General features: G+C 43.9%; 1 protein-coding gene across 1 annotated transcript in view; it reads right to left on the reverse strand.

The window, feature by feature from the left end:
- SHTN1 (shootin 1) overlaps positions 1–14957 on the reverse strand; it is a 147383-nt gene that overhangs the window by 119038 nt on the left and 13388 nt on the right. The window contains exon 2 of the mRNA XM_054983737.1: positions 12683–12735. Within this exon, the coding sequence (XP_054839712.1) occupies positions 12683–12735 (53 nt within the window). The remainder of the gene's footprint in view (positions 1–12682; positions 12736–14957) is intronic.

Here is a 14957-nt window from a genome sequence, read left to right on the forward strand (position 1 = left end):
AATAACTATAGTTGTCAGTGGTGAATATGTAATACTGAGCCATGGCCACCAAGGAAGGCAAGGGGGAATTTGACCTGCAGAGTGGAGTACACAAGACTGGGGCCTGTTCCCAACCTCATCTGCAACAGGCTTTTGAGTTGATATACCACAGGGACTAATTTATTAGGGAAGTAGACAGTAACATTTACAATTTTTACAGATACAACACAAAACAAAAGTCTGAACTCTGTCAACCAGCCTACAGCATGGTTGAAAATAGGCCAGAAAATAGGCCCACTAAGGTCAATGATTTTTGCTTCAATATTAGGGTTACCAACCTCAAGTGCACAGTTTGCCCAAAATTACAACTCATCTCTGCACAACATAAATCAATTCTGTAACATTTTGCCATATAAATTGTGTTTGATTCTGCTAATTAGATGAGGTTTTGAATGTATTTACTGTGGTTTAAAATGCACGCCTCTAAGAGAAGAAGGAGGGGTAGATTTGTGAGTAATAGGTCTGCTAGGTGTCCAGTTTGCACTCGGACAGTTCAGTATTCTTGTGGACTGTCTAGGGGAAACATTCTCCAAATACCAGACACCTGGTGCTGCCCCCTCTCCCCTACTTCCAGCTAGCTTGCCTGCCTAGCCCAGCCACCCAGCCACCAGCCACCAGCCACCCAGGGAAGTGACTGGGGAAGTTGCCAGCCAGTCCAGCCTCCCAGCCTCCTGTGTGGCATCAGTGGGAGTGGTCACCCTGCCCACTTGACCTTCAGCGGCAACACGGTGCTGCCCAGGAATGGCCAGCCAGCCTGGGTGACCAGCCTCCTGTGTGGCACTGGCAGGAGTGGCCAGCTTCTCCAGCAAGCCTCCTGAGGTGATACAGCACCACCTGGGAATGGCCAACCAGCCCAAGTGCCTGGATGTCGGGTCGGCGTGATGACGTAACTTCCAGTAGTGATGTTGCATACTGGGGTGGGAACTAATATTAAAAAAAAGTAATTGCTGCTCATCTTCTCCCCAGGATCCGGTATTATTCCAGACCCAATCTGGCAACCCTAGTGAGTAAACACATTATGATTGGATGGTAGCTATAGCAGGGGGCCAAGTGATTTGCAATTTAGTCAGAGTTGTTTTGAAGGAAAGAGTTCAGAGTGTTGTTCTAGCATTGATCATAGCTGTTCTGGGGAAAGGAGAAGGAGGAAAAGAGTGACGTGCTGTAATCTGAGGGAAGTCTGTATGTTTTTTTCTTTGTGGATATTATTAGCCTAAGAGACGAATGGGGGAACATAAGTCTTTGTGGCTGTGACTGTTTAGAAATGTCTGAAGCTCTTTACCTATCCAGGTGAATCTGATCTCGTCGGCTCTCAGAAGCTATGCAGGGTCAGCCTTGGTTAGTAATTGGATGGGAGACCTCCAATGAAGACCAGGGTTGCAGAGAACCCCACCAGGGGTTGCCATAAGTCAACTATGAGTTGAGGGCAGGATTTCATTTTCATGAGGCCAGAACCAATGAAAAAGCCCCATGCAGAAAAGGCCCAAAATATAATGGCTGGCCCAGGAGAGGAGATTTAAACATAGGTGTCCTCTGTCCTGCTCCAACAGTCTAACCAATATACCACTCTGGTTATGGATGAGGGCAGACCAGAAGACAGGACTGAAAAACAAACAGAAGGCTTAGAGAGAGAGCAGCTGAAAAAAGAGGGGCAGAGCAGGGAGTCTGCTGAGAACTGGTTTAGTGTAGTGGTTAAGAGCAGCAGGACTCTAATCTGGAGAACCGGATTTGATTCCCCACTCCTATGCTTGAAGCCAGCTGGGTAACGCTGGGTCAGTCACAATTTCTCGGAGTTGTCTCAGCCCCACCCAAATGTTCTTATTGTAATGTGAATGAGGCAGAGGCATGAAGAGACTTCAAGCTAGGAAACAACTCATTCAGAGACTATTCTTCTTAAATTTATATGTCATTTTTTCCCTGATGGGAACCCAAAGCAGCTTTTCACATCCTTCCCCCCCTCCTCCACTTAGTCCTCACACAACAACAAACTTGTAAGGGTAGGTTAAACTAAGGGATTGTGACAGGCCCAAGGACACCTGATAGGCTTCCATTGCCTAGCAGGGGATTAGAACTTGGCCATCCCAAGTCCCAGTCTGACATTTTGAACAGGATGGCACATCAGCCTAGGATAGGGTTCAACCTCGAGGTGGTAGCTGGAGATCTCCCAGAATTGCAACTGATTTCCAGGTGACAGTGATCACTTTCCCTGGAGAAAACGGCTGCCTTGGAAGGTGGACTATATAACATTATACTCAGCTGAGGTCCCTCCCCTCTCCAAAACCTGCTCTCCCCAGGCTACACCCCCCAAATCTCCAGGAATTTCCCTATCCAGAGCTGGCAGCCCTATGAAGAAGTTATATTGATGGGCTTGGGGCTATGAGATGGACTGCATTTCCTTCACATGGATTCAAGGGGGAACACTACTTTACTAATTTATAATTGTTTATTTTGCAACAGGAAATAGAAAAATATGAAAAATATGTACACTGCCTGCAAAGTTACAGTTCCTATTGGCCTACAGACATTTATGATATAACACACCAGGATTTTTCCCAACATGCTTATTAGTACCTGATAGAATTAGCACACTGGACCTAAAACACAGAAATGATTCCAAAGCCATTTTGTGCTGTTTAAGTGCATCAGAGCCCAATCACTTTAAATGTGATATTGACTGGATGGCAGATTGGGATGTGTCTTTATTTTGAGACGTTTGAAGCAGCACATTGCTTTACTATGAAAAATCACACAATAAAGGAAATTCACAGTGCAAAATTAGATTGTACTGAAGAATTTCTCTATATACAAAGTTTTAGAAACTGCATTGGTTGCAAACCCTTTGCTTTCTTTAGCTGGTGCTGTCTTTCCCCTACTTTGAAGTAAAATCTTCCTCCCAAAGCATATGAAGCTGTCTCCTGGGCTGGGACGCCTTCAGTAGCTTGTTTGTGTCTGTAACTTAACTTTCTTTATTGTCTCACCCTAAAGGAACATATAGGTTGTGGTGTTACCCAGCCAAGTTTAAGAAGAAGGAAATACAGGGGTTTATGTTTCCCTTAGGAATGAAACTGGCACACAAGGCTTCTTGAAGTTTAAAAGATAACAAAAGGTTTATTCACAAGTAGGTTGGATAGACAGAAGTGTAGACAGGTACTTAAAAGTTTCAGCAAATAGATGGGTTTTTGCTTCCCTCGAGTGAGGCACAAAACACTGTATGTGGTTGAGTTTTTTTATGTCAGTTGCCTTAGATGAGAGAGGTTGGTGTTATCAGACTTCATCTCTTTAAAGTGTAGTTCTTCCTTGATCACCCCTTTTCAGATCAGGTGCTCCAATTTATGCACACGCACAGAGTACATCTTCCCCTTTACTGCAGACCTGAGAGTACTCCTCTGAGTTAAAACCCTCTCCAGATACTGGGTAGGAGTTATACTTACATAAAAGCTATAACCCTGTTCCTTTGGCCAAAGGGTTCCTTTCTACCCACCTCCTGGGCCAACTACAAGTTCCCAGATCTTTAGGACTGGCTGTCCCACTCTAGTATTTAGACTAAAAGCGCTTCATAAACTTTATGTTTTCACAGTAAGGGTACATCTTTCTCTTTCTTACTCAGACAGAGGAGTTTCAGTCTGACCCTACCTGGTCAGATACCACCCTTCAATTCTATAACTCTTCCATTTTTTTCCCTGTCAACTCCCCCTTCTGTTAGCACCAACCATCAGCTCATCATTCTATTGCCAACTGCCATTCTTTCTTTGGTTAGCCCCAGAAGAGGGAAGTGACATTTTATGAAGAGGCAACCTTCAAGGGAAGATATTGCATCTCTACTTTGTAGCTCTCAACATGCAAGCAAGTTCTCAAGCAGATTTTTTCTCCATTTTAAGTGCAAAGTTCAGCATCCTACTCTTAAACATTTTTGCATGCAAAAATATGTATATAATACTAGCATGACACTGCTGCAAGCTTTGTGTGTACTGGTAGCCAATTTGGTGTAGTGGTTAAGAATGTGGGACTTTAATCTGGAGAGCCAGGTTTGATTCCCCACTCCTCCACTTGAAGCCAGCTGGGTTGACCTTGGGCTAGTCACAGTTCTCTGGATCTCTCTCAGCCCCACCCACCTCACAGGGTGTTTTGTTGTGGGGATAATAATGGTATACTTTGTAAACCACTCTGAGTGGGCATCAGGGGTCATTTTATAGAAAGAGAACTGCAGGAACTCATTAGCATAACTCATTAGTATATACCACGCTCCCTGATCGGGCCAAAATGGCCAGGATTCGGCTGCTGCCAGACGGGGGAGTGTCCCCTCCCATGGCAGTGGCCCAATCAGGGCTGTTTTGCCCCAAATCCAGGCAAAAACAGGCCCAAATTGGCCCGGATTGGATCAGTTCCAGGCAAGGGAGGGGTCCTCCGCCAGGCACCAACCCAATCCTGGCAGTTTTGGTCCTGATCCTGGCTGAAAAGGGCCCCAAATGGCCAAAAATGGCCGTTTGGGACCTGTTTGGGCCTGGATCACGGCTGAAACAGCCTGGACCAGATCAGTGCTGGGCAGAGGAGGGTTCCCTCACCTGGCACCAACCAGATCCCGGCAGTTCTGGCCCCGATCCCGGCAGAAAATGGCTCAAATGGCCCAAAGTGGCCATTTTGGGCCTTTTGGGCCAGGATTGGGGCCGAAAAGAACTGGATCTGGTCGGAGCAGAGCAGGGGAACCCTCCCCTGCCCAGCACTGACCCGGCCCAAGCTGTTTCAGCCCAGATCTGGGACCAAAAGTGCCATAAATGGCAATTTTGAGCCCTTTTTGGCCAGGATCAGGGCCGAAATAGCTGGGACTGTGTCCATGCCAGGTGGAGGAAGCTTCCTCCACTCAGCACCAACCCAATCCCAACCATTTCAGCCCCTATCTGGCCTGTTTCAGCCCCAATCCAGGCCAAAACGGCCCCCAATGGCAGACAATGGACATTTTGGGCCTGTTTTGGCCAGGATAGGGGCAAAAACAGCTGGGACTGTGTTGGTGCCAAGTGAGGGAGGCTTCCTTCACCTGGCACCAACCTGAACTGGGCCGTTTTGTGCCCGATCCTGGCTGAAACGTGCCCAAAATGACTAAAAATAGCCATTTTGGGCCCGTTTCGGCCAGTATCGGGCCCGAAATGGCTGGAACGAGGTCAGTGCCATTTCAGCCACTATCCAGGCCGAAACAGCCCAAAATGGTGGACAATGGTCATTTTGGGCATTAACCATCATTTGGAACACTACCGCGGCGTAATATACTGGGAACCTTTCCGGAGAAGAGGAAGGGGAAGAATTTCGTTTGGGACACTGTTGCTTTAATCTGATACAGAAGAAACCACAAGGGAACAACACTTAATGAACTTTTTGAACTTTTTCATCTTGATTTTAATGGACTAAAATGAATGAGGTCACTCTTTATGAGTAACATGTAGCAAAAGCACTTGATTAATTGACTTATAAATTTATAACTTGTATGCTCCTGTGAGTGCACTCTCTTTTGGATTTAGTCTCATCTGCTGACTAGGTTGGAGACTCAAAACAGCCAATAGTGAATACATCTAACTGCCTCTTAACATTGAAGCTTCTTGGAGGGAAGTACAAAGGAAAAGGGGGAAATCAGGAGGAAAAAACCACACAAATTTATTTTATGTTATTCCATACTATTTGTATGTGATCAACCATTATAAGGGGTCAGAGTTTGTGTCACCATAATTTTGAAGGCTTCACATTAAAGGGACATTGTATATTAGTTGGGAGAGATGGCTTTTTGTGAAGCTCTTTGCACATGCAGACCCTGAAGAACTTCTTTAAATTTCTGATCTCAAACTGGTCATGCTTCGCAAAACAATCAAACCAAAAAAAAAAAAAAAGAGGTCAGGCTTCTCACTTGACTGAGAAAGGTAATTACAACTTAACTCCTCTTCTAGTCATTTCTGTTCCTACTTTGCCCAGGCAGACTATATATTCTTGGATATTTAGCATATTTTATAATGTGTAGCAAAGATTCCAAGTGTGTGCATAGATTCTTCTACTAGCAGTAAAAGTGCTTCTTTTTTTCCAGGCAAGTTGCTTACCACATCCATTACTGAAGCTACAGGGAAAGTACATAGGAATGGAACCAATAGAATATTTATACTTTTTCACTTGGATTGCTGATAAAGGTAAGAGGAGGAATTTATACTCTAATACCTTTGTAATTATAGCTGATCTTGCCATTATTTAGTTTAGATAAGAAACTTATCTGCCCCAGCAAATTGTGGGAACAACTAGAAGTACAAGTATGTTACTATTTACACAGTAATTTCAAACTATCATCAGCAATACAAAGTGCCTCTTAAATGAGAACGCCATATAATTTATTATGCATGTTTTATCTTAACCCTGGATGGGACATATGTGCATGTGGCACATGGCCACACTGTTTGCAAATGCTTGTTTTCTTCTCATACTCCTCATGGCTGCCCCTTGTTCATAGAGAACAGATAACTTAATACTATGAACAGATCAACAAATAGCTTCTCATTGAGGGCTGACAAGTACTACAGATAATTGCAGATTCTACAATTACATTACCTATTTGCCATAAATAGTAAGGTGGAAAAGGACTTCAAAATCCAGTCATATTAAGTGTTTCTTATTTATAAGTTACTTGGGTTAAAGTTAAATATAAATGTAATAACAAACTGGTTAAAAACACTTGTCTCCTAAAACTCGTCATGAGTCTCCAACACACATGATTTCCCCCCAAAATAATCAGAAAAAAAACATTTTATTTCTGAGCTAAGCATACTGGATCGTGTATTATGCTTATTATTGCGGCAAATTAGAAAGAGTTATGACTATCAACCAAACCGTGGATACTCAACTTCTCTAATGGAGAAACATTTTGGCACAGTAATTATCATTCTTGCTACTGGAAAGTTCCCTGCCATTGGCCCACCATCTAGACCATCTCACACTGTACAAGACTGTGGTTTGTGACTTTCTTCTATTTATTAATTAAAATATTTATAATCCCATTTCTGCACCATTTCTGTCCTACCCCAGTGCTGTACAAAACAGTTAAGTAAATATAGTTCCAGAAATATAAACACAAAAAAAACCCCAATATAAAAGATCCCCAAACTCTACCAGCAGGAGGAAAGGGGACTAGGAGTGTATAATCCAGGTCTGGGAACCAGGGAAAAGTCAGATTTGTGCGGATCTGGATTTCCCAGTTCCCACTGAAGAATGCCAGATCTGAGCACCCACACTCTGCTGGGCTGGATTATTCAGCCGCAGCAGGGAGCTGTAGGCAGCTGTCGCAGGCATCCTCAGGCAGTGAGTGAGAGGGTAGCAGTGCAAATGCAACCAAGCCAAGCTCTTCACTGCAGCAGGAGAGCAGCACCAGGCTGGTAGGGCTGGGGAGAACTTAACAGGCAGAGTAGATTCCCATCCCATTTTGCTCCTTCCCCCACCAAAACTTCCAAAGAGCCCCTTCAAGCCATTGCTGCTGCTGATTGCCTTTTAAATTCTGCAGCTTGACTTAGCTTCTTTCAGTAAAGGGATTCTCTGGCTTGACATTGGGATTCTTGGGTTTGTCAATAAGCTTACAAGGTAGTTAATATCAAACCAGAGAATCCCAAGCAGGGGGAAAGTGGAGCTTAAAAGGCTTGGAAATGTTTCCTCCATAAGAAACAACGGAGAGTGACTGGAAGCAGCTTGTTCAGGAGCCCATAGGATTCTGACTCAGTGTCAAATCCTCCTGAAATTTGGGGGGATCTTAGGGGACTGTCAGGAGTAGGTTCCTTGTAAATTTGGTAGAGATTGCTTAAAAATGCCCCAAGCTCCCCAGACATTTTTCATCATAGGGAATAATGGTCAGTTAAATCTATGATTCTGTAACCTGGATCAGAGAATCTGACTCAGGTTTTAGGAATCCCAGATTTTCTTTAAAACATGAAAGCCAGATCCGGATCACCCAGATGTTTTTATTGGTGTACACCCCTAGAATAAACTTTAGCCTCCATCAAATTCCCTTTTAAACAGAAAAGCTTTACTATGGCTCGGAAACCAGGCCAGTGTAGAAATCCTCCTAACTGGGGGGGGGGGGGGGGAACTATTCCAAGAGTAGGTGCTACAGCCAAAAACAGCAACATTTGAGCTGTGGCAGTCCATACGCATGTCCTCTCTTAAATTTATTAGAAGAATATCTGAGATGCTGCAAAAGTATCTACCAGCAGAGACCAGTTCAAATATGGGCCCCCAGTTCACACAGGGGTATATATTTCTATTTTTGAATTGAGCGTGCTATGAATGGCACATTTGATTGAATCTGGTTTTTTTGCTTAGTGATTTATGTTATGTTAGCATTAAGATCCGTCATGAAGCCCTATTTTAGGCGCACACACACACACATGCGTTTGCAAGTATTAAGAAGTCCTTATGAAGAGCAGGGCTTTTTCTGGGGTGCCCCCATTATTTGGAGCAAGTTCATTAGGTATAATATATTTAAAGTCTAATCCACAAAAAATGTATATTGGAATAAAATCTTCTTAATCTTTGAAGTACCACAACACAAAATCTTCTTAATCTTTGAAGTACCACAGCACGCCTGTTTAATTTTTATTACAACTGAGTAATCTGGCCACCCTTCTGAAGCTGTTCTCAGGCTCTGCTCTCTGTTCAAAACATCCCTTTCTCACTGTGTTGTCAGTGAACAGATTAAGGAAGCTATTTTGCAGACATTTTGCTTGCAGTCCTTCACCAGTCACGGGACAGTGGCCGGGGGGTGGGGGGGGGAGGGATGGTGTTGGTGCTCATTCAAGAGTCTTTCTCCATCAGGCTGCTCCCCATGCCAAAGATTGCAGGCACTGATTGTGTGGGCCTGGTGTGGGATGCCAAGGAGAGTATAGCCATCTGTCTGATGTGCCGATCGCCCAGCACACCAGCAGATGCTGTGCCTGGCCTGTTCGAGGCAGTGGCTGGCTGGGCTTTGGGGTACCCCAGGCTTTTGGTCTTGGGGGACTTCAATGTCCATGCCGATGATGCTACCTCCTCATGGGCCATGGACCTGATAGCCTCCACGGCAGCATTAGGATTCTCCCAGTTTGTGTCGACGCCCACACATTGAGCAGGACACATGCTGGATTTGATCATTGGGATGGGGATACAGGTGGATCTGGATGAACCTATAGCAGTACCATGGTCAGACCACCTTGTCGTGATGGCTTGTCTGGGCACCATGACCCCCCTCCCCCCGGCTTGGGCGATGAGCTGATTTATGCTCACCTGTGAGTCAGATGTATCCAATTGAATTCTAGAACACTCTGCAAGATCCGATGCCCCCTGATGCCTCATTAGATGAGCTGATAGAGGACTGGAATGCCCGTCTCTCTGAAGCTATTGATGAGATCGCTCCCTGTCATCCTCTCCGCCCCTGAACTAGAGTAGCTCCTTGGTATACTGATGAGTTATGACAAATGAAATGGGAGCTGAGATGGCTAGCGCGAGTGTGGTGGCGACTCTGTGACGAAGTTACAAGAACATCTTATAAGACGTTTATGAAGGCCTATGAGATGGCAGTGAAAGCTGCAAAGAGAGACTACTATGCAGCTTCCATTGCATCCGCTAGTTCTCGCCCAGCACAACTTTCCAGAGTGAATCGGTCTTTAATGTCCCTCACACATGGGACAAATAAAAATGTAAATTCAGTAATAAGCTGTGAGGCTTTTGGAGACTATTTTGCAGATAAGATCTTGTCACTCCACCAGGATCTTTCCACCACGGTTGATGCAGTATGTGTACTGGAGGCCCCTTGGTCATCCTCAGGGTTGATATTAGATCAATTCAGGCCACTCTCCCAGGAGGAGGTAGGCAGGATCCTGCATGCTGTGAAACCTACCACATGCCCACTGGACCCGTGCCCACCATGACTGGTGGTGATGGGATTTGGGCACCATTAGCTGACATCATTAATCTTTCTCTGAGTTCTGGGTTTTTTCCAGACTCACTTCAGGAGGCAGTGGTGCAGCCCTTATTAAAGAAACCATCACTGGATCCTGTTGATCCAGCCAATTACCGCCCAGTTTCGAATCTTCCATTCATGGGTAAGGTCATTGAGAGGGTGGTAGTGGAACAGCTGCAGGAATACCTGGATGATGCCTCTATCCTGGATACATTCCAATCAGGTTTCAGGCCTGGCCATGATACAGAGATGGCTCTGGTCGCCCTCACAGATGATCTGTGGTGACAACTGGACCGGGGCAGGTCGGCACTGCTGATACTTTTAGATCTTACAGCAGCGTTTGACACGGTTGATCATAATCTTCTGACCCACCGCCTTGCTGATGTGGGGATTTGTGGAACAGCCCTGCAATGGCTGAACTCCTTCCTTCGCAATTGGGGACAGAGGGTGGCACTCGGAGAACAGATGTCCGCTTGCCATTCTTTGGTATGCGGTGTCCCTTAGAAGGCGATTCTTTCCCCGATGCTATTTAACATCTATATGCGCCCCCTCGCCCAGTTAGCCCGCAGCTTTGGGCTGGGTTGTCACCAGTATGCGGATGACACTCAGCTCTATCTGCTGATGGACAGCCAGTCTGATCTCGCTCTGGATTCCTTGGCCAAGGGTCTTGAGGCTGTGACGATATGGTTACATCAGAGTCACCTGAAATTGAATCCCCTGAAGACGGAGGTTCTGTGTCTGGGTCGTGGGGCAATTGAGCTGGGGACCTGCCTCCCAGCCCTCAACGGGGTACAATTGGAACCTTCACCAACGGTGAGGAGCCTGGGTGTGACCTTGGATGCCACACTTTCAATGGAGGCCCAGGTCACGACCGTTGCCAGGTCTGCCTTTTTTCATCTTCGACAGTCCAGGCAACTGGCGCCCTATCTTTTGCCCCAGGACCTGGCCACAGTAATCCATGCAACGGACACCTCCAGGCTAGACTACTGCAACTCACTCGATGCTGGGCTGCCCTTGGGCCTGACCCGGAAGTTACAGCTGGTCCAGAATGCAGCAGCACGCATCCTTACCGGAACACCAATCCGAGCACACATTCATCCTGTGCTGTGCCAGCTGCACTGGCTTCCAGTGGAGTTCCAGATCTGGTTCAAGGTGTTAACCTTGGTGTTTAAAGCCCTTCATGGACTGGGACCTGCATACCTGCAGGACCACCTCTTCCATTACGTCCCCTGCAGGGTGTTGCGCTCTGCAGACAAGCAACTCCTGGTGGTCCCTGGCCCGAAGGACATCCATCTGGCCTCGACCAGGGCCAGGGCTTTTTCTGCCCCGGCCCTGGCCTGGTGGAATGCTCTCCCACTGGAGATCTGGGCCCTGCGGGACCTGTTACAGTTTCGCAGGGCCTGTAAAATGGAGATGTTCCGCTGGGCCTTCAGCTGAGTGCCAGCGGGTGTCCTTCTTCTTCCATCTAAGACCACCACTTCTTCTGGGGCTGCCCTCGGCCATCAGCTATGCCCGTATATGGACTCCCAATATAGCCTGCTCCTGGACTATTTTAATGATTTTAAAAAAATTATTATTGATTTTATGTTTTTGTGATCTTAATGTATTTTTAATCTTGTTAGCCTCCCTGAGCCCATTTGTGGGGAGGGGAGGGTATAAATCGAATAAAATAAATAGATAATAATATTTTGATTGTCCTGCTTTTGTGTATGAACAGGCTTCTCACTGATTGGCTTTTGACTTTTTTTAAAAGAGGTTCATAACTCCAGAAAAAGTAATGCATATTGAGAGGTAGTTTTCACACTGAATAGCAATTCATCTCTCTCTGAGAGGTCTTGACAATCTCAAGTCAAAACACGGGTGCAGAAGAGAATGGTTACAAGATTAAACCCTGCAAGCAGGCAATACTTATGGTGGAGAGTAAACTTGTTCCATTTCTATATCCCCTTTCAAAGTAAGAGTTTCATAGTACTGCTGGTTCCAACTAATCTTTCAAGTACTGAAAGAAAAATAATCAAATTATACAGAATATTCTTAGGTTCATGTGTTAGGCCCATAAATTAAAACAAAAATGATGTTGCACGGCTAGGATATTTACTTAGCTGAGTCTACAGCTTTTTAGAACAAGGACACAGTGCAGCACATAGGTTATTTGTTCTATGTACTGTATGCATACTGGATCTCTATAATATGCACTTGCTACCCTTAGGGCTATGTTTTCTTTCTGTAGTTCTGCTCCCAAATATATGATTGTGTGAAAAAGTACTAAATAAACTGATACAATAGAGACCCAGTGTGAGAGATCTGGGTCCAAATTCTCATTCGGCTATGAAGCTCACTGGCTGACCATGTGCCAGTCACAGTCTATCAGCCTATTTTCCCCCACAGGTTTGTTGTGAGGATAGACGAGGGAAGGGAAAACTTTGTTTGCCACCTTGAGCTCCTTGTAGGAAATGCAGGATACGTACAGAGAAACACATCAGTAATTTCCACAATCACGTAGGGGTCAAAGTATCACAACACTCAGAGAAGTTGCTGAAAAATACTCTCATATGGAAAAAGCCCAGTGGCAGAACCCCTTGTGAACTTTAATCAGCATTATCAAAAACTAAAGTACCGACTTCAACAGAGTATGTAAAAACTAAAGGCTATACAACATCTTACGACGTATGCAAAAAAGTACTATTGTATACAAACCTCTTCTTTTGTTTTCTTATTTTCTGTTCTTAAATCTTCATATTCACCAATAGCTACAAAAGAATTAAAAATAAATTCAGTAGTGCCCTTTGCAGAAATTCCATTAATTTTCACACCTTGTAAATTCTACAAAGATCACCTGCAAGTAGTTATGCCTCAGCTATAATTATCATCACAGAAGTCATTGGTAACACATCGATGAGACCTAATCAACCGTATCTGAAGTTAACCTTACATTTTTTTCACTTTTTCATGACACATTTCCTATAGCATTTATACAGTATTTCAAAGTATTCAAAAATGTCAAATATGTTATCTCAGTAATTCAAAAGATTTTAAATTGCTAAAAATAATTTCCATTAAAAGTAATTGTATTACAATTGACAGGGGTGAGGTGGGGGGTCAAGAGTTTTGAACATTCAGGAGTTAAACCTCCTTTGTTCTTCAAGCATTTGTAACAAAGAGCATAACATCGCTACAGAAAAACCAGTTCCACACTCCTTCCCTCTGTCCAAGAAATGCAGGGAAGGAGACCCAAGAGCAGGAGAAGAGGGGGTTGGGATTTCTCAGTGTGATCTCCAATAAACTATAACTTCCACCAGCATGCTCCAGGAGAAGGCATGACAATTAAAGTGGTATAAAATATACATAGAACCAATAGTTCTAATGCAACTTTTTGATCAAGGGTTAATTACGTAGGAATATCTGAGCAACATACTGAAAATTAAAACCATGTCTTTATCTTTTTTTTAAAAAAAACTCTCTCTTATGAATCAGTGACAAGAATTGTGCTTGGATGGTAACTGCTAGACAAAATATTTTTTATCTTTGTTACCAGAATTACAAGTCAGAATTTTTCAAAAAAAATTAACAACATTCAGAAACTATCAGAGAAATTTAGTCCTCAGTATTCTGGTATCTCAATGATCCCATTCCAGTTTGATGAAGGCAGTAGGATTAGGAGGGAGAGAGGGGAGAGAGCACATCAGCAAATAATTTAAGTGACAGGTACGTTGACCAACAGACTGTATCAGTATTGCCAGCAAAGAAGATTGTGACAAGAGGTTTCTTTGTATTGTTTCTACCAGTCATCACACTACCAAGGGAGGCTTTTTGGATCCCATATACACTAGTGCCTTCCTTTTCCAGGAGGTGAATGGAAAACCTCTGCTCTGCCCTGTTATTCTGCCTGCCTCTTCCTGAATGCCCTCCTAAGGGAAGTCTGCCTGACCCCACCATTACCGGTGTTTTACTGGATGCTGATCAATCTTCTTTCAGAGGACATTTGGCTCACAATTAATTTAAAGACCTCAGTGTTGTTGAAAAAACTTTTATGATGCTGGCAAACTGTATATTCACTAGTATAGGTGCCTGCTGGTAGTGACTGGAACTGTTAGCTCCTTTTTTGGTCTGGCTGTTCTTTTTTTCAATATTACTGTTTCTTTATATTATTTTTAAACTGATAGTCTCTTGTGCTTTGATCTCAATTCATTTCTCAAGGACATATTTCAAATTATTTTAGTAAATGAATGAACAATACAAACTTCATTCTGCTAGGAACTTATTCCTGAAATCCAAAGGCACACAAGGTCATTTATGAATCCCATGTGCTTAAATTGTAGCTTTGGCTAGAAAAATGCATGCAAGCTCAACTCCTGACGGATACCAAAAAAAATTACATATATGCATGCAAGTTTTAAATGCCATTTGTTTGTATTTGGGAAACACAAAATCTTCTTATGGATTATCTCTGAGAAAATAGAAATTCATATTAGAGCCCTTCAATTTCAGTCTGCATGCCGTATTCTATTATGGTTAAAGAACATTACTTTCAGCTTCTCAAACATTATTCACAGCTTGCCACATTTCTTTAATGAGTATACACTTTCATTTAATAATGGTGCAATATTACAATTGAATCATGTATTCTTCTAGTCCAAAACTAACACATTAATAGACATCACCAAGTCATGGCACAGATAGAACAGTCATGTCAGTATTCCATCATGTCTAAAAGCTCTTCAGCTGTGTGTAAAAGTTATGTCTACATTCTGTATGCTATTCTATTCAAGAGTACAAGGGCTGTTTCTCACACACATTTAGCCCTTGATTGCTTATGGAATCCCTGCTCCAAATGTCCCTACCATCTGAGGTGTACCTGAGTACTGTGGTAGCTAGTGATGACATGTGCTGTGACAGATGTAATGTTGCAAACAAAACTCCCATATCACCCCGTCATCACAATGGGTTGGGTTCTGCACAAGTGGAAGGCGCT

This window comes from Eublepharis macularius, chromosome 6, assembly GCF_028583425.1.
Source record: "Eublepharis macularius isolate TG4126 chromosome 6, MPM_Emac_v1.0, whole genome shotgun sequence".
Lineage (NCBI taxonomy): Eukaryota > Metazoa > Chordata > Lepidosauria > Squamata > Eublepharidae > Eublepharis > Eublepharis macularius.